Source organism: Canis lupus, chromosome 12 (assembly GCF_048164855.1).
Source record: "Canis lupus baileyi chromosome 12, mCanLup2.hap1, whole genome shotgun sequence".
NCBI lineage: Eukaryota > Metazoa > Chordata > Mammalia > Carnivora > Canidae > Canis > Canis lupus.
This window is the reverse complement of record NC_132849.1, coordinates 16,354,670-16,375,310: the sequence shown is the minus strand read 5'-3', so window position 1 is coordinate 16,375,310 and position 20,641 is coordinate 16,354,670. Positions and strand designations below refer to the sequence as shown.

The window sequence follows — 20,641 nt, the reverse complement described above, 5'->3', positions numbered from 1 at the left end:
AGCATTCAGTTTTGCCTGTAGTGATCTTGCCCCGATCTTTCAATTTTTCCTTCATTATCCACAACACCATTGATCTCCTGATCCTCTACATTTCCAACCTTGGAATTATCGTTGATTCTTCTTAAATATTCCCAGTTATTTGCCATATTCTGCTAGCCCTAACTCCGTTGGGCCCATTAATTTTATCCACTGTTTCCCCCTTTCCCCTCTCTGTCCCCAGGGGAGACCAGAGCCAGATTAGTGTTCCTAGATTTTCTCTTTCATCAGGCGTATAAATACCCGTCTTGCCTGCCGCCCAAGTGCGTTGTGCGGCTCAAGGAGTTAGCAGGTTGAACACACACTGACAACATGAAGTTGAAAGTCAGAAAGGTATCCTTAGCGATTATTTTACAATTGAAGAAAGATGCCCAGTGTGGATAACTCTCTGGTTCCTGTCACAGTCAGACTCTTGCCCTCCAGCACCTCTTCCATTATTCCGCCCTCACTGGTGTCTTCCTTCCGTCCCACGTTTGGTACAGACCCCGGCAGTGGGAGCTGCCGCCATCCCATCCCAGCACCACCTTTAGCCGGCTCTGTGGGTCCAGAACCCCGGCTCCAACCCACCCCCGAAGAATCCAGAGTCCTCAGGAGCGCAGCTCCCATTGGCCAGTCCGCCCCCTCCCCTCACCTCATTGGCTACCATACTGCTAGTCCCGCCTCCTCGACTCCGCAGGTTCCAGCCGCCGTGCGACCGCAGTTTAGTGGGAAATGGCGGGAAAGGCCACGTCTAAAGGCGCGGCGCAACCTCGCAACGCCAGCCCAGGGGCCCGCGGTGGCCGAGAAACCCTCGACGACAGCCTCAAAGCCAGCTCCTCCTCACAAGCTGCGCTACCACGGGACCGCGGCGTGGTCGGCCGCGCGCTCCGTGGTCCCGGGCCCGGCGCTCCGCGCGGCGCCTCGGTCCGTTAGAGAGCTCTCGGCCGGTCGGGCAGCAGTCGCTCACACCACCGAGGCGAGCCCGGACACGGAAGCCACCTTGTTGTCCTCGGCCCAGGGCTGCAGGTTCTGCAGCGCGAAGAGCGACGAGTTGTGCAGGCAGAGCGGGTCTGGGGGCAGCGGCGGCCGCAGAGGCCGCGGCAGGGCATCCTGCTGCAGGTGCAGGAGCAGCCGGCCCGCGCGGTGCCGCTCCGCCTCGCGCTCCTCTGCCGTCTGGCGCCTGGGCGAGCGGAGACTCGGGGTCAGCGAGGCCGGCCCTCGCCCGCCCCGCGCCTCGTCGTCCCCCCGCCCCCCCCCCCCCCCGCCCGCCGTTCCTCACCCGCCCCGCGCTGGGCCGCGCCGCCACTCGACGCCATCCGCGAACGCTCGCGCGCCCCGAGCCTCACCGCCACTTGGTGCGCCGGTTCTGGAACCAAGTCTTGACTTGAGCGTCGGTCATGCGCAGGGCCTTGGCCAGCGCTGCCCTCTCGGCGGAGGCCAAGTACTTCTGGCGCAGGAAGCGCCGCTCCAGCTCCAGCACCTGCGAGCGGGAGAAGGACGTGCGCGGCTTCTTCCGCTTCGGGGGGGTCCGGTTTTGGTAGGGGTGGCCGATGCGGCGTGTCCCGGAGAAGGGCGAGAGTGCGGCTAAAGGAAGAAAGAACAGGGCAGGGCTTTCAGGGCGGCGCTTTTAGGTGCCCCAAGCTCGGGCCCGGCCCCGGCCCCGCATCAGCAAAGGCCTCCAGACAAGAAAGGGCCTCGGAAGATATGGCCCTCCCCCTTGGGTGAGGAAGAGACGGCCCCCGGAACTTCACCCTGCCCTACCCGCAATGTGGACAGTAGACTGCAAAGGAGGGCGCGGACCTCGACGGCAGCTCTCTCCCCATTGCCTCTCTCAGCATCAGGACCAAGAGATACATGTTGGGGGAGCATCCCCTGGGATGATCCCGGCGGGGAGCGTACGGGGAACTTGAGTTGGAGCAGAAGGATCAAGATGAGGAAAAGGGGTCAATGTGGGGCAGGACGCTGGAGGGTCGGGCAACCTCACCCGTGAGTCGGTCCTTGGCAAAGCGGCGGCCGCTGTCCATCCAAGGGAAGGTGAGTCCCGCTAGGCCCCCGGCTCCGCCCAAGCCCGAGGGTCCAGGCACCGCAGGCGCGCCTCCCGCGGGCGGCGGCACCGGCATCGGGCGATGCGCCGGGACGCGGATCACGCCGCCGGGGCCCATGCCGGAGCTGCCAGGTAGCGGGGCCAGCGAACCCGCGGGACCGTAGCTTGAGGTTCCGTGAAATCCACCCGAGAACGCCGCACTCTCCCCATGGCCCTGGCCTGCGCGACCCGGGCCTAGGCCGCTCCCGGGGGGTTCCGGGCAGCTCAGGATCTGATCGATGCCAAAGCTGATTGGCTCGTGGTGCGGGAGGTTGTGCGAGGCCAGGACCGCCGGCTCCATGGGTCCGGGTCTAAGGAGGACCACTGGAGGTTTGGCGGTTGGGAAGGGCGCCCCAGGCAACTCTGGGAGCCCAGGAGCGGAGCGCTCGGGGCGGCGGCCTCAGGGGCCCGCGGGGCTGGGCGCTGCGGGTCGCCGGGGCCCCCGGGACAGCTTCATCCCTGTGCACGGGGAGTAGCCGCGCCCGTGCCGGCCTCTGCCGGGCGTCGGCGCAGGGACTCGCATCCCGGGGGAGCGCGACCGGCGGGGACCCCAGGAGCGCCCTTGCTGTCGCTGAGGCGCGGATGGACGCTGGGCTGCCGGGGCCTCTGCCCGAGTCCGAGGTGGAGAGGGTTGGCCGGCTGGGGATGGGGCAGTGACTGACAGATCAGCGCTGGGTGGGCAGTGGGGGTTGGGGGTAGGGCAGGGGCGGGGCCGGGCCCGTTAAAGGGAAAGAGACGCCTGTTTGCGCCAAACGCGGGGACGACTGGCGGGCGGGGACGGTGGGGGTAAGGGGGGAGGTGGCAAGGGTGTTGGAAACCGGGCTCCGCACGGGAGGGGCCAGAGCCTGGGCCGCGGCGCGCTGAGTCAGGCGAGATGCGCACAGCAACTCCATCCTCGCCGGCCTCCGCCTTTGGGCTTCCTCGGCCTCGCCGGCTTCCTCACAGGTGCCTCCTCCCAGAGCCCCCACTTTTCGCCTCGCGATGGGTCCTGCCTGCCGACTCCCAGATTCGTTGTGGCCCCTGCCTAAGTGTCCTCGAAGACCAAATCTCGTTGTGGCTTCCTGGCTGCGATGGGAAGCGGTTGGGAGCGGCGCCGGCGAGCTGGAGGCCCGGGAAGAGGACAGGTGTGGGAAGGCGGCAGCAGGGCGCGTCTGGTGGGCTAGGGCGGGGGACAAACGACTCTGGCCGAGTCTGGGCCCGCGGTCCCGGTGCGCCTCCCGGCCTCTCCCGGGGGTCCCTACCTCCTCCTTCCGGGAACGCCAGTACTTGTATTTCTTAGAATTTTGATTTTCTGAAATCGGTGTGAAGCGGAGCACTGGCTCAGCCCAGACTAAGACTAAGGCGGATGAGAGCTCGGGGCTGGCGTTGCGCTCCCCACGGGGGCCACCAGCGCGGGGCTCTGCGCCTCCACTCTACGCCTAGAAAGTCAGTTCTCACACATTTCCCCCTCAACGGCGGGAGGACAAAATCGCCTCCGGCGACACGTGGGTCCTCAATGAAGCCTCCGGCGGTCTCAGCCGCCTCATTTTCCCGCAGACGCTTCTCCCCACCCAAACCCCAGAAACTGTGCCTGGAGTGTGTCAGGGATGGGAGGTGGGGCAAGACTGGAGGCGCTCAATGACCCTGTGACCTCCGGCCGGGGACCCTGGAGCTGGGAGTGTGTGAACTCCGCGTCCTTCCCGGGATGGGACCCGGACCCGGCGGGCCCCTGCGCCTTAGACCCGCCCCCGCCGCCGCCCGGCCCGGTGCAGGCCGCCATAATCGGGTTAGCTGGGTCGGAATTACATTACCTTCCCCGGCCCGCCCCGGCCCCGGGGGGGCCCTGGCGCCTCGGAGCCGGTGAGACTGGGCGCAGGGAGGGGGGGTTCCTACCATTCTGCGGCGGGTGGGCACGGATGAGCCGCTCAGCCTGTCTTGGACACGTGGTAGCCGAAGGACCCCGCCCTGCTGTGCCAGCCGTCCCCCTAGACCCCAGCCCACTCTGGTGCTCAGCTCCAGCCTGCCTGTTACCCGTGTAAACCGAAATGCCTTCTAAGTAGACGGGTAGACGGGTCTTCCTGGGAGCACCGGGTCTTCCAGTTGAATCTCCAGGATCTCCTGGGAAAGACTCTGCCTCTCCTTTCTCCCCAGCAGATGGGCGGCAGCCCTGCGCCTCGGGCAGGGTGAGGGGTCTTTTCTCTCCAGGGAACTAGGAACGATATTTGGGCATCTGGGCAGGAAGATAAAGAAAAGAAAGAAGGGAATGGACTCTCCCCACTAAAGGCACCAGGCCCTCCCTCAGTATTCTCAGAGGCCTCGATCTGAAGAGGGTGAACCATGGAGGCAGCTGGCATCAATGATATGTGACATCCCCCCCCCCCCAATTTCATGTCCATTTTTCCACTATCCAATTTCTCCAGCCCTTTCCCCACCCTGCTGACAGTCCCTCTGAAAGGGGAGCAGGAGGCCTCCCGCCAATTTGGCAGCTGTGTTGTTATCTTTGGAGGGAAAGTCAGACATTATCACCTCCCCTAGCCCTTCCCAGAAGCCTAAGCACCCTTTCTCAGCAGAGAAAGGTGGGGATGCTGGGGACATGAAACTTCTGCCGTTCAGGGAAACCTCCAGAGTCAGTTTGGGCTGGACCCCTGAATGAGAACAGAGAGCCTAGGGAGAGGGCAAAGTAAATAAAGACTCTGAAGGGGACTGGCCTGTGGGTTAGGAATCTGTCGGTTCTTTTCCCCACTCTAGTGAGTGGGCCTCTGAGGAAAGGGTGGGCACCAGTGTGTCTCCAATTGGGCTGAATACGTCCTTCTTAAATGAATCAGTGAGGGAGGAAGAGGCAGCATCGTGCAGACCTATATACCTGCTGACTGTTCATCCTGCCTTTTGAGATCAGCATAGATGGCACTGCCACCCAGAGATTGCCCAGCTGACCCTTGGAGGAGAATGGTCACAAACCCAGTAATGTATACACATCTACTGGGGAATTAAAAAAAAAAATAGTGCCCTACTTCAAGAACAGAGGGTATGGAATTCCGTCAGCCACAGCCCTAGGAATTCCTCTGGTCTCTACCTCTCTGATGCCATACACGTTCCTTTGCATCTGTCTCACCATGTCCTGTGTGCGTATGGTCCCCAACTCTTCAACATTTCAGACCTTCAAGCTTGCAGCTTCACAGAAAGAGGCATATTCCCAGCCTGTGCTCCTGTGCTGTCCCTTCCTTCCTGCTTTTTTGTGCAGTATCTTTCCCACAAGACAGTCCCCATTCCTCTCATTAGCTTAGTACTTCCTATCTCCAACTGTCTTAGGTCTCTTTTACCTGGATGAAAATCTTTGCCTGACTCTTCAAGAGAGATTATGCTTTTCCTTTCCCTGGTACTCTGCACAACCATTGCCTCTACTTCCTGAATATTTATTCTTTTAATTTTAAAGTAATATCTAGGGACCTCTGGGTGGCTCAGCGATTAAGCGGCTGCATTCAGCCCAGGGAGTAATCCTGGAGTCCCGGGATCAAGTCCCACATTGGGCTCCCTGCATGGATCCTGCTTTTCTCTCTGCCTATGTCTCTGCCTCTCTGTGTGTGTGTCTCTCATGAATAAATAAAATCTTTTTAAAAAAAAAAAAGTAATATCGGGGATCCCTGGGTGGCTCAGCAGTTTAGCGCCTGCCTTTAGCCCAGGGCGTGATTCTGGAGTCCCGGGATTGAGTCCCATGGTCGGGCTCCCTGCATGGAGCCTGCTTCTCCCTCTGCCTGTGTCTCTACCTCTCTCTGTGTCCCTCGTGAATAAATAAATAAAATATTTTTTTAAAGTAATATCTACACCCAGTGTGGGGCTCAAACTCACAACCCCAAGATTAAGAGTAGCAGGCTCTACCAACTGAGCCAGCCAGGCGTCCCTCATCATTTATTCTTTTAACCCACTACAACTTGGCTTCACTATACTCTTTTTCAAAGAGCTCCAGTGTCCATTATTGAAGACTTCTATGACATGTTTTGCTTTGTTAATCACCAACTATTTCTTGAACTATCCCTGTTGGTTTCTTTCATAGTCAATGGTTACATTTTTTCTCTACTGACTTTGCTTTTTCCACTGGAGACTGAGCATTCTCAGTGCCCTGACTTTAGCTTTCCCTCTCTGTTCAAGGTTTTAGCCGTTCTAATAGTCTATTATATCCACTCAGAAAACTCTGAGACCTCCATCCTTGGCTCTGACACTTGTGTTCCAGACTCTCTGTCCTAACCTTCTGGCCAGCTCCACCCACCTTTGCTGCAGTTACCTTAAAGTCCAACAGGTTGGAGGGCATGCTCCTCTCCCAAGCTCCCAAGCTCCTCGTTCATTCCCTCCTTCTTTGAAATGTTTCATATGCAGCCCTTTCTTTCCATTTCCACTGATAACACCCAATCTAGGCCAACACTACCACCTACATTCATTTGTTTGTTCATCCAGAAAATTTTGATTGAACATCTACCATGCACCAGGCACTGGAGATAGAGCTGCAGACACAATAGAAAAAAAAAAAATCCTTGCTATAGAAAGCTTATATTCTAGTGGGGGAGACAGGTAAAACACAAGACAATATATATTAAATAATAATAAATGCTATGAAGGAAAAAAAAAAAGGTGACCTCAGAAGGCCTCACAGAGTAAAGACCTGGAGGAAGAAAGGAGCCATTTGGATATCTGAGCATTTCAAGTTGGTGATAATGCAAGTACATCTTGGTGTTCTACCGTAACCAATGGTATGGGGTCCAGCATGGCTGGAAAGACTAAGTGATTTGGAGAACCACACAAAACCTTGAAATATTGTAAGGATTTGGGCTTTTATTCTGAAAAGGGAAGCTACTGGAAGGTTAAGGAAAAGATGCCTGATCTTAAAATTTTATGCTTCTTAGGGTAAAACATACAATAAACTGTACGTAATTGGAGTATATAAAAGTGTATGTGTACACGCATGAAGCCATCACAATCAAGATAATAAACACATCCATCAACTCAAAAAACTTTCCTTATATCCTTTTTTTATTCATATGGAAACGTGGAAGCAAGGAAAGCAGACAAGAAGCCACTGCAATCAATCATCCAGAGGACAGATGATGGTATCTTGGACCAGGATGGTAAGCAGTGGCTGTAGTGAGAAGGGGTTGATTAAAAAAATCACTAACCTCATAACTTCTTGCTGCTTATCCCCTCGACAACTCAAAGATAAATGAGCAAAAAATATTTCTTTCATAGGGTAACTTTCTCCCTTCAAAGAAGTCAGGTAGCTCCCGATTGCCCTCAGGCTAGAGTCCCAGCTCCATTAGGCCCTGCTTTTATCACTACTCTCAAATCCACACCTTGGCCCTTTTCCTGTTCCTCTGTCCGGTCATTCCCCTCCACTCCGCCTTTCTTTTTTCTTTAAGATTTTATTTATTTATTCATGATAGTCACACACACACACACACACACACACACACACACACAGAGGCAGAGACACAGGCAGAGGGAGAAGCAGGTTCCACGCAGGGACCCCGACGTGGGATTCGATCCCGGGTCTCCAGAATCGCGCCCGGGGCCAAAGGCAGGCGCCAAACCGCTGCGCCACCCAGGGATCCCTGCCTTTCGTTTCTATGTCCACCACTCTTCTTATCCACCCATCCCACCTTCCATTCTCTAAATTGTGCCCACACAAAGTCCCACTTCGTCCAGAAAGCCTTTGGTGGTCTCCGTTGGGATCTGTCCTTCGAGTCTCCAACTGTACTTGATGTTAATACTTGACAGTAAACTTATCCTTGGTTTTTAATCGCACTGGAAGTACCTAGGGATAGCGGTGTACAAGGTCTAGAGCTCCTGAGACCTTCTCCCGTACGGGGAGGGCCTATGCTACTGCAGGCACTGGCTGCTTCGGCGTGGCTCTGTGCGGTAGTGTCTCAGTCCTCCTCCCCTCCTCCTTCGGCATCTGCTCTGCATTAGTCTGTCCCAGGCCTCCGCAGGCGCCGATGATTGAATCATCATCATTAACTAGGGTCTGCCCCCCCCCCCCAAGCCCCGGCGGCAGGGGAGGATGGGAGGGGGGGCCGAATAAGATCACTACCAAGTCCCTGGGGGTCCCTCCCTCCCCGCCACCCTCTCCGAGACTCCGCAAAGCCCCGAGAAACTCCCGCCGCGGAGCCGGGAGGCGGCCTGCCATCTGGATGAAGCTCCGTATCGCGAACGCGTCAGCCGACGAGGGCGACATTGCGAGGAAAGGACCCGGGAGGGGCTTCTTCAGCGGGGTCGTGGTCACAGGAGATCGACGACCCAGAGTCGCAGCGGGCGGAGACCGCTGGGCCCTTCGGGGTAGAAGGGGGCCGTCTTTCGCAGGCGCCAAAAGTTAGTCCTGCGGTAGGGTAGGGTCTATTGTGATGATTACTACTAGACGTCAAGGAGATAGGACACTCTCTCCGCAACCCCCCCTCCCTAATTACGGATTGAGGAGGGGGAGGGGCCAGTGGGACTCAGGTGAGCACACGGGGAGAAAGGGACGTGGGCGGGGCCTGACAAAGGGTCAGCGAATCCGAAAAGACCTAAGCCCTCGTTACTGGGCGACAAGTCCCGCCCCGCAGGCGGCACCGGAAGTGGCAGGCCGGGATCAGCCTTTAAGATGGCGTCTCCTCAGGGGGGCCAGATTGCGATCGCGATGAGGCTTCGGAACCAGCTCCAGTCAGTGTACAAGATGGACCCACTACGGAACGAGGTGCAGGGGCGGCAGGGTTACTGCTGTGGTCGGCTAGCGGTGCGAACTGGGGCCGGAGAGAGGACGGGCGGTGGCTGGCCCGCCGCCCAGTGCGCCTGCGCAGAGACAGGGTGCCCAGCGCGCCTGCGCGATTGCGGTCGGGTTGCCAAACTCCGAGCTAGGACGCTTGCGCATTGTGCCGCCCACGTCGTGTAGTCTCCCCTGGGAAAGGAAGGTCTGGGTAGTCCATGAGAAGGGAGCCCCAGCTGTGTGCGGAGCCCCCTGCTGGGCGGAGGGGAAGTTCCAGCTCCCGGGAGCAGATCCCCTGTGGATCGCGCTGGGTGCGAGGCTTGGCCGTGGGGTGTGATGAAAGGCATCTCCCCAGCTGGGAAGGCGTATGATTTGGGATTGGAGGGGGTAATCGGTGACGGAGAGTGGGTCCGCAGGAGGAGGTCCGAGTAAAGATCAAAGACCTGAATGAGCACATCGTCTGCTGCCTGTGCGCTGGCTACTTCGTGGATGCTACCACCATCACAGAGTGTCTTCATACTTGTGAGTGCCCTGGACCCTGGCTGGTTCTTCCAGGCCCTAGTCCTCACCAACCTGGTTGCCAGACTGTTGGCTGCCTGCTCCAACCATCCAGGCACCCCACTCAGCCCATGAACCTGATTCCCAGAGGGCCTGAGAGTCTGCTTTTTTTTTTTTTTTTTTTTTTTCCCTGCAGTCTGCAAGAGTTGTATTGTGAAGTACCTCCAAACCAGTAAGTACTGCCCCATGTGCAACATCAAGATCCACGAGACACAGCCACTGCTCAACCTCAAACTAGACCGGGTCATGCAGGATATCGTGTACAAGCTAGTGCCTGGCTTACAAGACAGTGAGTGACCAACCCAACTCTGAGGGGCCTCTAGAGGACTGATGCTGGGTGGCAACCTGAGGTGACAAGGGCTTTGGTGGGAATCGCGTAGGTAAAGAGGTTGACAGTCACCAGGGCCAAGTATGAGGGAGGGCTAATACTTCATTTCCCACTCCGTTCCCTTCTAGGTGAAGAGAAACGGATTCGAGAATTCTACCAGTCCCGAGGCTTGGACCGGGTCACCCAACCCAGTGGGGAAGGTATGTCCCTTGGCAGCAGGAGGGTAAGGTAAAGCCCCTCGAGCATTCCTTTTGCCCACTTTTGCTCTCTGGGGAGAAAGGAATATGGGATCTGTGCCACTTTTCCTCACTACTCTTTCTTAGAGCCAGCCCTGAGCAACCTCGGCCTCCCTTTCAGCAGCTTCGACCACTCTAAAGCCCACTACTACCGCTATGATGAGCAGCTGAGCCTGTGCCTGGAGCGGCTGAGGTAAGAGGCAGGTCATGAGCTGTCTGAAGTGACAGTGTCAGTGACTCAGAGCCAGGGTGGGGCTTGGTGAGAGAGTGAGCAGTGAGGGAGCATCTGTTCCCTTGAAGAGAGTATACCTTAGCTCCGGGTGGGGGATGGGAGAAGATCAGACTCGCTAACCTATGTCTGTTTCCCCCAGTTCTGGCAAAGACAAGAATAAAAGCATCCTGCAGGTGAGAGGGGCTGAGGGGAGGGCCTCTCTAAGGAGACTCACCTCCCTGTGGCCCTTCCATCACACACCCTTGTCCACTTCCCTTCCCTCCCTGTCCCCAGAACAAATATGTCCGATGTTCTGTTAGAGCCGAAGTTCGTCATCTCCGGAGGGTCCTATGTCACCGCTTAATGCTAAATCCCCAGCATGTGAGTATTCCCACGGGAGGTTTTTGGGGGACCAGGGGGGCTCAAAGGGAGGGACAGAGTTTGTAGCAGATCAAGGTAGCTCTTGACCCGCATGAAAGAGGAGTTCCTAAAGCCGTGCCTTCATCTCCCTCCTAGGTACAGCTCCTTTTTGACAATGAAGTTCTCCCAGATCACATGACCATGAAGCAGATATGGCTCTCCCGCTGGTTCGGCAAGGTAAGCCAGGGCCACGGTGGTCCCCAGGGCAGTGATGGGCTGAGGGGGCACCTGAGGTAAGAACACTTCCACTGACTGCTTCTTCTGCTTGTTCTCTCCTTAGCCATCCCCTTTGCTTTTACAATACAGTGTGAAAGAGAAGAGGAGGTAGGGGCCAAGCCCCCACCACATCCCTGTCCCCTTCCCTCCCCAGATATTTATGTGAAATTAACTGCGGCTTTATTTTTTGAAATAAAAACTCTAAAAAAGCATCTGTTTTCTTCCTGCCTGCCTGCCTTCCACATACTCATGCTTTGTTCTGTGTTCTGCTTCCCTCAGAAATCCTCTGAGTTTCATCATGAAGGAGGGCCTCTCTATGTCCGTGGTCCCTCAGTGAATTGCCAAAGGAGAGGGGTAGAGGACCCTACACATGTAAAACTCAGAAGGTGAGCTAAGTGGAACCAGGTTACCCATACCAACTCTTTTTTTTTTTTTTTTTTTTTTGGTGAAGGGAAGGCTTTTTGCAGGGGAGCTCTCACTGTACTTGAGTGTTGTAGCATAGGACTACAGGCTTGAGTGGAGGTGTCCTAATTTAGGAGTGGTGAGGGTAGGCCTAGGGTTGGATAGTGGCCACTGAGGGACTGAAGGAAAGTGATATTTTAAAGAAAAATTCAAAGAATTGCACTATGGGAGGAATCTAAAACACAAAAACAATTGAGGGGTGGGACACAGGAAGCACAAGGGTGTTGAGTTGGAGACACTGGATTCAGTAGGCTTTCAGGTCCCTGGAAAAGGTGAAGCCAGGGTAAGAAGAGGGAACTAGTGTCCAGGAGAGTAAAAGTAGCTTCAAGTAGCAAGAGGGAAGCAGCAGGACTGTTAATTCCCTTGATTATTAATTCAGCAAACATTCCGTGTCTGTAGGAGCCCAGCCATGAGCCTTGGGCTCTGGAAATAAACTCGCCAGTCTCCCTATTGTATGGCTTCTCAGTAGGATAGTCAGAAGCTTGCCCAACTGGGACAGTGACAGATGGAGGAGGAAGCAGGGAGTTCCTGAAGGAAATTAAGGGGCTGTGGCTGAATCTGGGACAAGAGGGATGGAGAAGGCAGCATAAATGTTGCCAAAATTCAAGTTTGTGATTGATTGATTTATTTACATAAGATCTATTTTATTCACGAGAGAGAGACACAGAGAGAGAGAGAGGCAGAGACAGAGGCAGAGGGAGAAGCAGGCTCCATGCAGGCAGCCCGACGTGGGACTCGATCCCGCGACTCCAGGATCACGCCCTGGGCCAAAGGCAGACATTCAACTGCTGAGCCACCCAGGCGTCCCTACTAGAACTCAGGTTTAAAGCCTACGTCTTATACTATAAGTCTGACTCCATGAATTCCAAGGGGTCATTGTGCCTGGTGAGGGCTGAAAGCATGGAGCTTCCAGGGATACAGATGTGATGGCAGAAGACCTAGGGGAGGAGGACTGTGAAGATGGTGTGAGCTGCCTAAGAGAGCCTGAGACGGGGCCAGGGGTGTGTGTGTGTGTGGGGGGGGGTGGTTTGAGGGGCCTGATCATGGTAACCAGTGTGCCCTGGACCTGGCCTTCCCTCCACACAGATGAAGCTTGGAGACAATGAGAAAAGCACAATGTGGGGAGACTGCAGAGAGCAGGGAGCAACCCTCAGGTGTGATGGACAGGCAGTGAGGACCAGGGTGGGGACACTACAGAACAGTCAGCCTGGCCGAATCCAGGATTCCCAGTGTCCCATGTGTGGGCCTCAGAATGAAGTGGGCCTCTCCCCCACCCCGTATTCGGTTGTTCTCTCAAGGCCCAAGTGTCATTTCCTCCAGGAAACCCTCTCTCCAGGAAGCCAGAACCCAAGCTTTTCCCACCTCTTTGTGCCTGCCTCTACACCAGTATATATCTTGTTGTTTGGGATTAACTTTATCTATTTTAGGGCTACCCCCCCGCCCCCCACCCCATCTCTTCTGGGACTCCACCACCCACTCAGGCTTGCCATGTGAGGCTGTTCTGAAGGGGTTAGTGCCTGAAAGGGCATTTTTAAGGAATGATGTGTGGGCTGAGGGGGAAGGAGAGTAGAAATGCTCCTGAGGGCCTTTAGGGTCCCCAAGGAGCTGCAGGAGTTAGGGAGTAGTCTGATTGCGGCTTGGGAGCAGCTTGGCATCAAGAGGGCCAAGTCAGAAGATAAGGCTGACCTGGGGACCAGGCCTCAGGATGAGGCTTTTAACGGTGCATGGCTTGAGGCCAAGGACCAGCAGAAGGTGCTCAGGCTTGGATCTGGGGTGTAGCGGTGGCCTCCCTTCACCCCCAGCTCAGCAGAATCTTTTTTTTGTCTGTCAGCAGTGGGGGCAGAGGCAGCTATGGTGCGTCTCCATCTCTGTTTCCTGAGGTGGCTGATGCAAGCCAGCTGCGCTGAGCTGAGCGCTGCTCTTCCTCTGTTTATGGGTTCATTGCCACTCTGCCTGGCCTGCACTGCACCAACCCTGTCCCCCACCGTCACTCAGGTTACGATCTGCTATCTGCACCACGGGGGAGAATCAAGCCCAGGGTTCTCTTTGAGCTGTGTGACTCAGAATGCGCAGGTCGCAGGTCGCATTCAAAGAGGCAGCCATGGGGCAGTCCCAGGGTGCAGCTGGGCTGGCCTTCCCCGGGGTGCCCTGGGGCGCCCTTGACTTCACAGCACTTCCGGGTAGAGGCATCAGTCCTCACCCACTGGGTGAGGCCCTTGCCCCTGCTGTCTTCTCATCTAGCCCTTTTCCGCACTCCACCCTCACCTGGGGGGAGGTAGCACTGATAAGATTTGCACTCGCCTTTGGCACAGGGGAGACCAGTTTCTCTCAGCCTTGCCAGTCTCTGCCAACGTCGGGGGTGGGCAAAAGGAAGGAAAAGGGACTTCACTGGCAGTGGGGCAGTAGTGGGTCTTGGTGTGTGTGTGTGTGTGTGTGTGTGTGTGTGTGTGTTTGTGACAAGGATGGGGGTCTGAGTATCCTGCTGCTCCCCCAGCATGGCACACACACAACTGCAGCAGGCGCACAGAGTTCTTTGTTGAGCCGGCAGGGGCTCACAGGGCGGCCCTAGAAGAAAGGAAACTAAAATGTTAAGTGTCTGAGTCGGTTCACTCCACAACAAAGTTTTATGAAAGAGAAAACAACCTCAGAAGTGGCCGAGACGGGCGGCCGCCCCGCCCCGCACCCTGCTGCCTGGAGTTTCCTCCCTAACTCCACTCCCCTCCCCCTGGCTAACGGACCTCCCTGATGGTGGGGAGGGCTGGCTGAGCACCTCTCTGTGACTCTCCACCTGAGGGGGTTCTTTGGAGGATCCCCGGTTGCCCCTCCACACTCACAGAATTCAAAGGAATGCACAGGGAGGGAAACTCGAAACTAAAGGTGGTTTATTGAGCATATCTCCATGCCAGCAGTCTGGTGGGCCTGGGTCAAGGAACCCACCAGATGGAAAGCTGAGGCAGTCAAGGTGGTGGAAAAGTGCGGTATCAGGGAATGACAGAGAAGGTGGGGGCCACAAGAAAGGGGAAATCTGAAAGGGTGAGGAGCAGAAGTGTGAGAAGGCATCCTTAAATTGGAATGGAGGCGGCTTCCTGGGGGAGTGAAAGTTGGAATGTGGGGAGCTCCACAACAGGGAGGAGCAGAAGACCCTGGATGTCTGAAAGGATTGTAAGGGGAATCGAGGAGGTGGGAGATGAGGATGGGTTGCTGGAGAATGCTGAGAGAGAAAAACGCTCACCCGCGGGGAGGGGGTGGAGAGGTGAGTATCTAGGAATCACTCTGTGATTCTCACTCACTCTGTATCTAGGAATCACTCTGTGAAATGCCCAGGACAAGAAGGGTTGGACCCTGGGGTGGGAGGTATGGGTGGGAGAGCCTACAAGGCAGCTGAGCACTGCAAACCACTCCCTCACCTCCCGCACCCCCCCCAAGCCCAGATCCCAGATTTCATCTCTTAATCTCCCTCATTAATCATTCACCTTCCTCCTACCCCCATCGGTGGATCTGGTTTCTTCCCAGCTCAGGTTCCAGAGACTTTGCTGGGAGAAGTCCCCTCCTGTGGCCCCACCATTGTCTGGACACGTCCCTGGCTCCCTGGCCACTGGGCTGATCTTAGTGGGCTCTGCTGTGGCCTCCTCCCTTTACTAGTCTCTCCTTCCCTTTTGTCCCCCAAATGGGGGTCACCCAACCCTTTTGTCCAACCCCATTACCTGAGCCTGGTTACTGGGGGGAGAAGATAGGCGGGAGAGCGAGAAGGGCAGGAAGGCAAAGACGCCTCAGGAGAGAGGGCGCTCCCCACAAACACACTAGGAATCGAAAGCAGAGGAAGAGATGACCTAAAAGCTATTTAGAAGATGCATGAGTGAAGGTCGCCTGAGTAAAGGTCTGAGGTGTCTGACAAGCCTGGGACCTGAGTTCCGCAGTTCCTGCAGCCTTCTGGGACCCTCTTTAAATGGAGATTAAGTGAAATCACCGGGATGGTTCAGAGGACTGAGGCCTCCAGCAGAGAGGATCACTCTTGGCCCCCCTCCACCTCCCGCCATTAATAACCAATTTACAAGATCCTGAGGCAGCTCAGCTTTCTGCTGTGGTGTGGCTCTGCTCTCTGCCCCAGCGGTGGCCTACTGGGCTAGAGTGTGCTGTTCAGGCTGCCAGGAGGGTACTCTGCGAGTGTCTGGGTGTGTCAGGGGGAGGGTAGAGGGCTGACCAACAAGGAGTCCTTGTGTTTCTTCATCTTTGTTTGGTGGGCCAGGCCAGTGCTCAGGCCACATGAGGTTCCCTCACCCTCACTATCAAAGTGCCTTCTTCTCCTTGTTAAGGAGTCTTTGGCCCCGGTGCCTTCCGTCTCCCGGACTCTAGGGTGCCTCTATTGCAGGCTCCACTTGCCCCAGAGAACAGGCACAGAGGCTCACTACATGAATGGTGGGAGGTGCAGAGATCTACCGAGGTGAGTGACATAACACAGTCTAGGAGGGATGGCTTCTTGGCACTATTGGGAAAAAAAAAAAAAATAGAAGAATCCTGTGGAGGTGAGTTCCTTAGGAATGGTGAGCTCAAGAGTGGTGGGACTTCACTGCCTCGGGGCTGTGAATCCCCTAGCTATTGGGGTGTTTGTGTGAACAGAACTCTTGCCTTGTTGGGCCTCCACTGATGAAGCAGCACTCCCAGAGCTGCCTTCTTCCTACAAAGGAGTGTTGCAGGGTGCTCACCCAGGTGTGAGCACTCAGGACTAGAGTAGGTGTAGAAGAAAAGTGAAAGGACACAGATAAAATAGGAACGAATATCCCAGACCCTACAGTTTGTCGCTGAGTTGGCAGGGGTTTCTGTCTCATGATCTGCCTGGGTCCATGAAGTCTGCGCTTCAAGTCACTTTTCTCTGGGGAGGACCAGTGGCCCTTCCCCTTGCTGCTCCTACATGGTGGTTTCTGGGCTTCTCAGGCTGGAGAACCCTTATTTGAACGACAGGAGCTTAACAAGGAGGCAAAGATGGACTGTGACTGTGGAGGCCGGTCTTCCCTGGCAAAGATGCAGCCCAGGCAGGAGCGCTAATTTGCTGTGTCCTCTCTCCTGAGGTCCAGGTGTCCTCCGTTTCTTCATGTGTTTTGACTTTCTCAGGGCCTCTGAGCCTTGTGGACCTGTCTGGGTCCAGAGAGCAGGAGGAGTCCACTCACCTGCCTTTGCTTCCACATCGCAACCTCATTACCCCGGGGTTGCAGACGCTCTGCCAGGCCAGGTCCTTCCAAGTCTCGAGTTCCCCCAGCCCCCTCGCGCCGCACTAATAACTTCCAGCCGCCGGGACCTCTTTAAGAGCGTTCCGCAGGGGTGGGGGGGGGACGCGGGGGCTAGGTCGGGAGACTGAGGTCCTTCCTAGGAGGGATCGGAGATCCTAGAACAGTCAGCTCCGATTCTCCCTCCTTGGGATTTTGCAAATCCCCATCCGCTGGGGCCAGGGGAAGCAATTTTATTGCCGGCTAGTTACGAGCCAGAGCAGCGGCTTGACGGGGAGTCGGTGGCACACAGAACCTCGGGGGCCGTCCAGGAAGAGTCCAGCCAGGATGTGCACCGGAGCAGGTCGGCAGCCCGCTACAGCAGGTTGTTTCGGGACTCTCCGAGCCTCCCCACCCTGCCCTGACATCTCCCGGCCCCACCGGCCCCGAGCTGGGGGTTGGGGGCTCAGGAGGAGGGGCACCCGGGGCTCGGGCCCAGCGCGGGGGGCGGGTCCGAGGCGGGGGGCCCAGATCGGGAGCCGCGCGCCGGGGCCCAGGCAGCTGCGGAGCCGAGCGCAGCCGGCGGCGGGACCGCCACAGCCCGTCCGGCCATGAGCTCGGGACCCGAGCCCCGGCCACCCCGGACACTCTTCAGCATCGCAGACATCCTGGGCCCGCGCTTGGTCGCCCGAGGGCCTTCTGCGTCTCAGCTTCCAGAGTCGAACCCTGGTCCCCCGTCGCCTCTGTGTGCGCTGGAGGAGCTGACTAGTAAAGCGTTCCGCGGACTGGACGGGCACGCACCGGAGTCCTCTGAAGGTATAGCGCCGGCAGGGGCGCGCACTTTGACGTGGCCTTCTCCCCATCTCTCTCCTCCAGGTCCCGGTCTCGAACCTTCGTTCACCCCGGCTGCCACCCTAATCTGCCCCCTGCCCTCGACCCACGTGCTGGGACTTGCGTCTCCCGCTCCTCCCCTCCCCCCCATTAGTTCCCAGGTTCGCGGCCGCTCCTGGAGGCCGCCAGCGCCGAGGGGCAGGGCCGGTCTGTCGAAAGCTGAGGGACCCGGGCGTCCGTTCGCTGTAGGCGGGGCAATCACGGCCGAGGGAGACCTGTGAGAAGGGGACAAAAGGCCTGAGCCGGAGGCTGTAAACGAGTGAGCGGTGCAGAAAGGTCTGGGAGGCGAGGCCCGGGCCTCTCCGCGGGACCTCGCGCCGCTCCACGCCGCTCTCTTCTGGAGAGGGCACAGGGGCACAAGGTCCCTGGGCGGCAAGGGTCGGGGGACTTCAGGCTTCGCCCCTCCTTACCCTTTGATCCCCTATACCTCCGTTTGGGGCTCGAGGAGGAGGTGCCGGGTCATTAAAGAAGTGTAAACCGAGAGTGCCCATCACGACCCATGAGTCTTGAGAACGGTGTGGTCCGGGTCCTATTACACGCATCATGCCCCTCTTTTGACCACGGTCGGCCCCGCCTAGGGTGCCGGCCCCAGCCTACAGGCCCGCTTCGCTGGGGCTCCGGAAGGCCTCAAAGGCCCCGCGCCCGATGGCCTGACCCTGCGCCAGCTCTTCTCCGGCCTGTCTCGCTCTGCTCCCATTCCCCGGCCCCCGCAGGATGCCCTCAAGCCCGCTGCCTTCCGTACCCAAGTGGCCCGTTCCACTTCATGTCCCCCGCTCCCACCTCCGCCTGAACCCCGGTTGGGTAAGGGACCAGGGCTCTGGGTCGTGTCCACCTTCTCCCCCCGCCCGGGCTTGAGCACCCCCCTCGGTTGTCCTCCCGGCCGAAGCCCGACTCCCGCCCTATCCCCGCAGGCCGCTCCGCCCCGGGTGCGCTGGGCCCTGGCCGGGCCGGCCGCAGACGGCGAAAGTCACGCACGGCGTTCACGGCGCAGCAGGTGCTGGAGCTGGAGCGACGCTTCCTCTTCCAGAAGTACCTGGCGCCTTCCGAGCGCGACGGGCTGGCGGCGAGGCTCGGTTTGGCCAACGCACAGGTTGTCACGTGGTTCCAGAACCGGCGCGCCAAGCTCAAGCGCGACGTGGAGGAGATGCGCGCAGACGTGGCCTCGCTGAGCGCGCTGTCCCCCGACGTCCAGGGCCGCCTCGCGCTGCCCCGGGGCGCCCCAGCCCCCGGCCGGCCGGACTCCGGGCCCCACCTGGCAGAAGAGGAGATTGAGGCGGACGCCTGAAGGCAGAGCCGCCGCCGGCCGCGGACGCTGGGGCCCCGCCTCCTCACCTCCCGCCCCGCGCCCTGTCCGGGTTCCGGGTGGAGGGAGGGTTGGAGCGTCCGGCCTCCTCTGGCTCACAGTCCAGACGCTCACTTTAACCAATTGTTGAGAATAAAATTGAGACTCAGTCGTCTGAGGCCTCAATCCCCGGTGCCCGGCGCCCGCAGCAGGAAGAGCAAAATCTGCTGAACATCTTGCAGATTCCGCGTTTGGCCGAGCGCTTTAACGCAAGGTCTCCTTTAACCCGCATAGCAACTCTATAAGGTAGGTGATGTGATTAAGCCCATTTCACAAAGGAAGAACCACTAGGTAGGGATTTGGATCTACGCCAGCCTTCAAAGCCGGTGCTTGTCAGCCTGGACAGTGCTCTGCAAACTTTGAGCTGAGGGGTAAGAGATGGGACTCTACTAGCTGTGGGTAATCCACCCCTACTCACTGCCGTAGGCGGCAGGACTCCACCAGGCCTTTGATCCCCCCTCACCTTGGGGACCTGGCTCCTAACCGCTCGGTAGCCCCAGAGTGACAATGATGTGCCTAATTCTACCCTTTCCCCACCCTTCCCGCCCTGATGAGGTTGCTTGTTAGTGAGGTCTCTACCCTCCTCCTGCCTCCTCTGAAAGAACCCTATACTGAGACACAGGCTGAGTGAAACCGGCAGGGAGAAAGGGCACAACCCTACTTCCAGGACCTCTGCCCTGCACTTGGGCAGGAAATGTCCCCACCAGGATGGTGGCCCTGACAGGATGGGGAGGCCCAGCCCAGCCAGCTGAGGTGAAGCTTAGTGCAGCAGAGGCAGTTTTGTAGTGGCATGGGGCCTGCCACCACTGGTGGACATTTCCGAGATTAATTTATTCCACAGGTAATTATTTACCGTTTGGCAGTCTGGTGGGGAGGGAAGAGGCCTACCACTGTGCAGGGCCATCCCTGCTGATCTTCAGAAGACCATGCTTAGGCTCTTTCCTGATTCCTCCCTCTCCGTGTCCGTCCTTCCTTGCTCCCTCAGACCTTTCCATGCTTCTGCCCAGATGCCACAATCTCATTCTCAAGAATGCTCTGAGAGTAGCACTTCCAGGATTCAAAGGGAGTCAGCTAGGGCCTCAGTTCCAGGTGGAGGTCCTAGGAGAGGATTTTTCAGGTAGAGTAAACAAGGCTGGAAGGCAGAAGGGAACCTGGCAGTTAGTAGCTACCACTTATTGAGCACAATTCAAGTGTTTTGCATGGATTAACCTTCAGTTATCCCAGGAGATCATGAGGCTTTCTAAGTGTAAAGAGACTGAATCAGAAACTCAAGAAGACTTGGTCATGTCGTGAAGCTTGTAAATGGTGGGGCTGGCACTAACCTGCTTGCTTGCCTGCCTCAGGGGCTCATTCTTTTGGCCACTACGGTTCTGTCCCTGTAACTCTAACTGGGCTTGAGAGAAGAAAATGGTTTATAAAGAAAGCAGGGGAGAAAGGGCCAAAGGTAGGAATTTAAGCATTGTACTGTACATTGACTGTGGTCCTTGGAGGTTTTAGAGGGCAGAGCCATGCCAGCAGCTTTAGAGCAGGCTAGTCTGGCTGCAAGTGTAAGGTGGACTGGGGACAGCAGGGACCTGAGAAAGGATTGTATCTCTGGGCGCTGCAGAAGGTCAGAGCTGAGAGAATCCAGGGCCAGACTTGGCAGGTGGGGGAGGCTATAACAAAAGAGGAATCTGTGTGATTATCCGGTGACTGAAAATTTCATCAATCAGTGACAACCTCACGAACCTGAGCAACCAGAAGAAAAATGGCATCATGGACTGAAATAAGGACCACTGGCCTAGGGCTAAGACTTTGTCAGCCATCATACGAAAAGTATTCTTTGCACCTGTGTTGCCCTTTGTATACATGTAGACGGCACACACCCACCCTGGTTCTGGTTTAGGGCCCCTTCTCATTTCCTTCATCCCCTTCCTAAGGCTGCCTCTCTGGAACCTTTAGAGTGACAGACTCATTCCTGCTGGCCAAGGAC

At 57.1% G+C, this 20,641-nt stretch overlaps 3 protein-coding genes and 2 long non-coding RNA genes across 15 annotated transcripts; 2 read left to right on the top strand and 3 right to left on the bottom strand.

The window, feature by feature from the left end:
- Positions 1-354: 354 nt before the first annotated feature.
- TLX2 (T cell leukemia homeobox 2) lies at positions 355-6,595 on the bottom strand. Of its 2 annotated transcripts, none has more exons than XM_072769962.1 (4): positions 3,340-6,595; positions 2,000-3,199; positions 1,362-1,599; positions 355-1,195 (listed from the first exon to the last, which is right to left on the bottom strand). In XM_072769962.1, exons 2-4 carry the CDS (start codon positions 2,397-2,399, stop codon positions 979-981), a joined length of 855 nt encoding a protein of 284 aa, XP_072626063.1. In that variant the 5' UTR covers positions 2,400-3,199; positions 3,340-6,595; the 3' UTR covers positions 355-978. The 2 variants fall into 2 exon arrangements, with proteins under 2 accessions (XP_072626063.1, XP_072626064.1); XM_072769963.1 differs by having other exon boundaries at positions 2,000-4,307; positions 5,190-6,595.
- A 486-nt stretch (positions 6,596-7,081) lies between these two features.
- LOC140601252 (uncharacterized) lies at positions 7,082-9,888 on the bottom strand. Its single transcript, XR_012004277.1, has 2 exons — positions 7,878-9,888; positions 7,082-7,205 (listed from the first exon to the last, which is right to left on the bottom strand). It is a non-coding gene; the product is annotated as an uncharacterized lncRNA (long non-coding RNA).
- PCGF1 (polycomb group ring finger 1) lies at positions 8,086-16,956 on the top strand. 9 transcript variants are annotated; one of them, XR_012004272.1, is made up of 12 exons: positions 8,109-8,795; positions 9,221-9,326; positions 9,499-9,651; positions 9,819-9,890; positions 10,014-10,119; positions 10,298-10,331; positions 10,432-10,518; positions 10,654-10,734; positions 10,838-10,881; positions 11,053-11,159; positions 15,605-15,676; positions 16,750-16,814. XR_012004272.1 is itself a non-coding variant. In XM_072769947.1 (11 exons), exons 1-11 carry the CDS (start codon positions 8,703-8,705, stop codon positions 16,586-16,588), a joined length of 1,155 nt encoding a protein of 384 aa, XP_072626048.1. In that variant the 5' UTR covers positions 8,086-8,702; the 3' UTR covers positions 16,589-16,886. The 9 variants fall into 9 exon arrangements, 6 of the variants coding, with proteins under 6 accessions (XP_072626048.1, XP_072626049.1, XP_072626050.1 ...); XR_012004274.1 differs by lacking the exon at positions 16,750-16,814 and adding an exon at positions 16,345-16,390; XR_012004273.1 differs by lacking the exon at positions 16,750-16,814 and adding an exon at positions 16,168-16,232.
- Positions 14,101-19,187, bottom strand: LOC140601253 (uncharacterized). Its single transcript, XR_012004278.1, has 2 exons — positions 18,303-19,187; positions 14,101-17,542 (listed from the first exon to the last, which is right to left on the bottom strand). It is a non-coding gene; the product is annotated as an uncharacterized lncRNA (long non-coding RNA).
- LBX2 (ladybird homeobox 2) lies at positions 16,998-18,784 on the top strand. Of its 2 annotated transcripts, none has more exons than XM_072769964.1 (2): positions 16,998-17,252; positions 18,239-18,784. In XM_072769964.1, exons 1-2 carry the CDS (start codon positions 17,048-17,050, stop codon positions 18,610-18,612), a joined length of 579 nt encoding a protein of 192 aa, XP_072626065.1. In that variant the 5' UTR covers positions 16,998-17,047; the 3' UTR covers positions 18,613-18,784. The 2 variants fall into 2 exon arrangements, 1 of the variants encoding a protein (XP_072626065.1); XR_012004275.1 differs by having other exon boundaries at positions 17,112-18,128; positions 18,239-18,379.
- Positions 19,188-20,641: the final 1,454 nt, after the last annotated feature.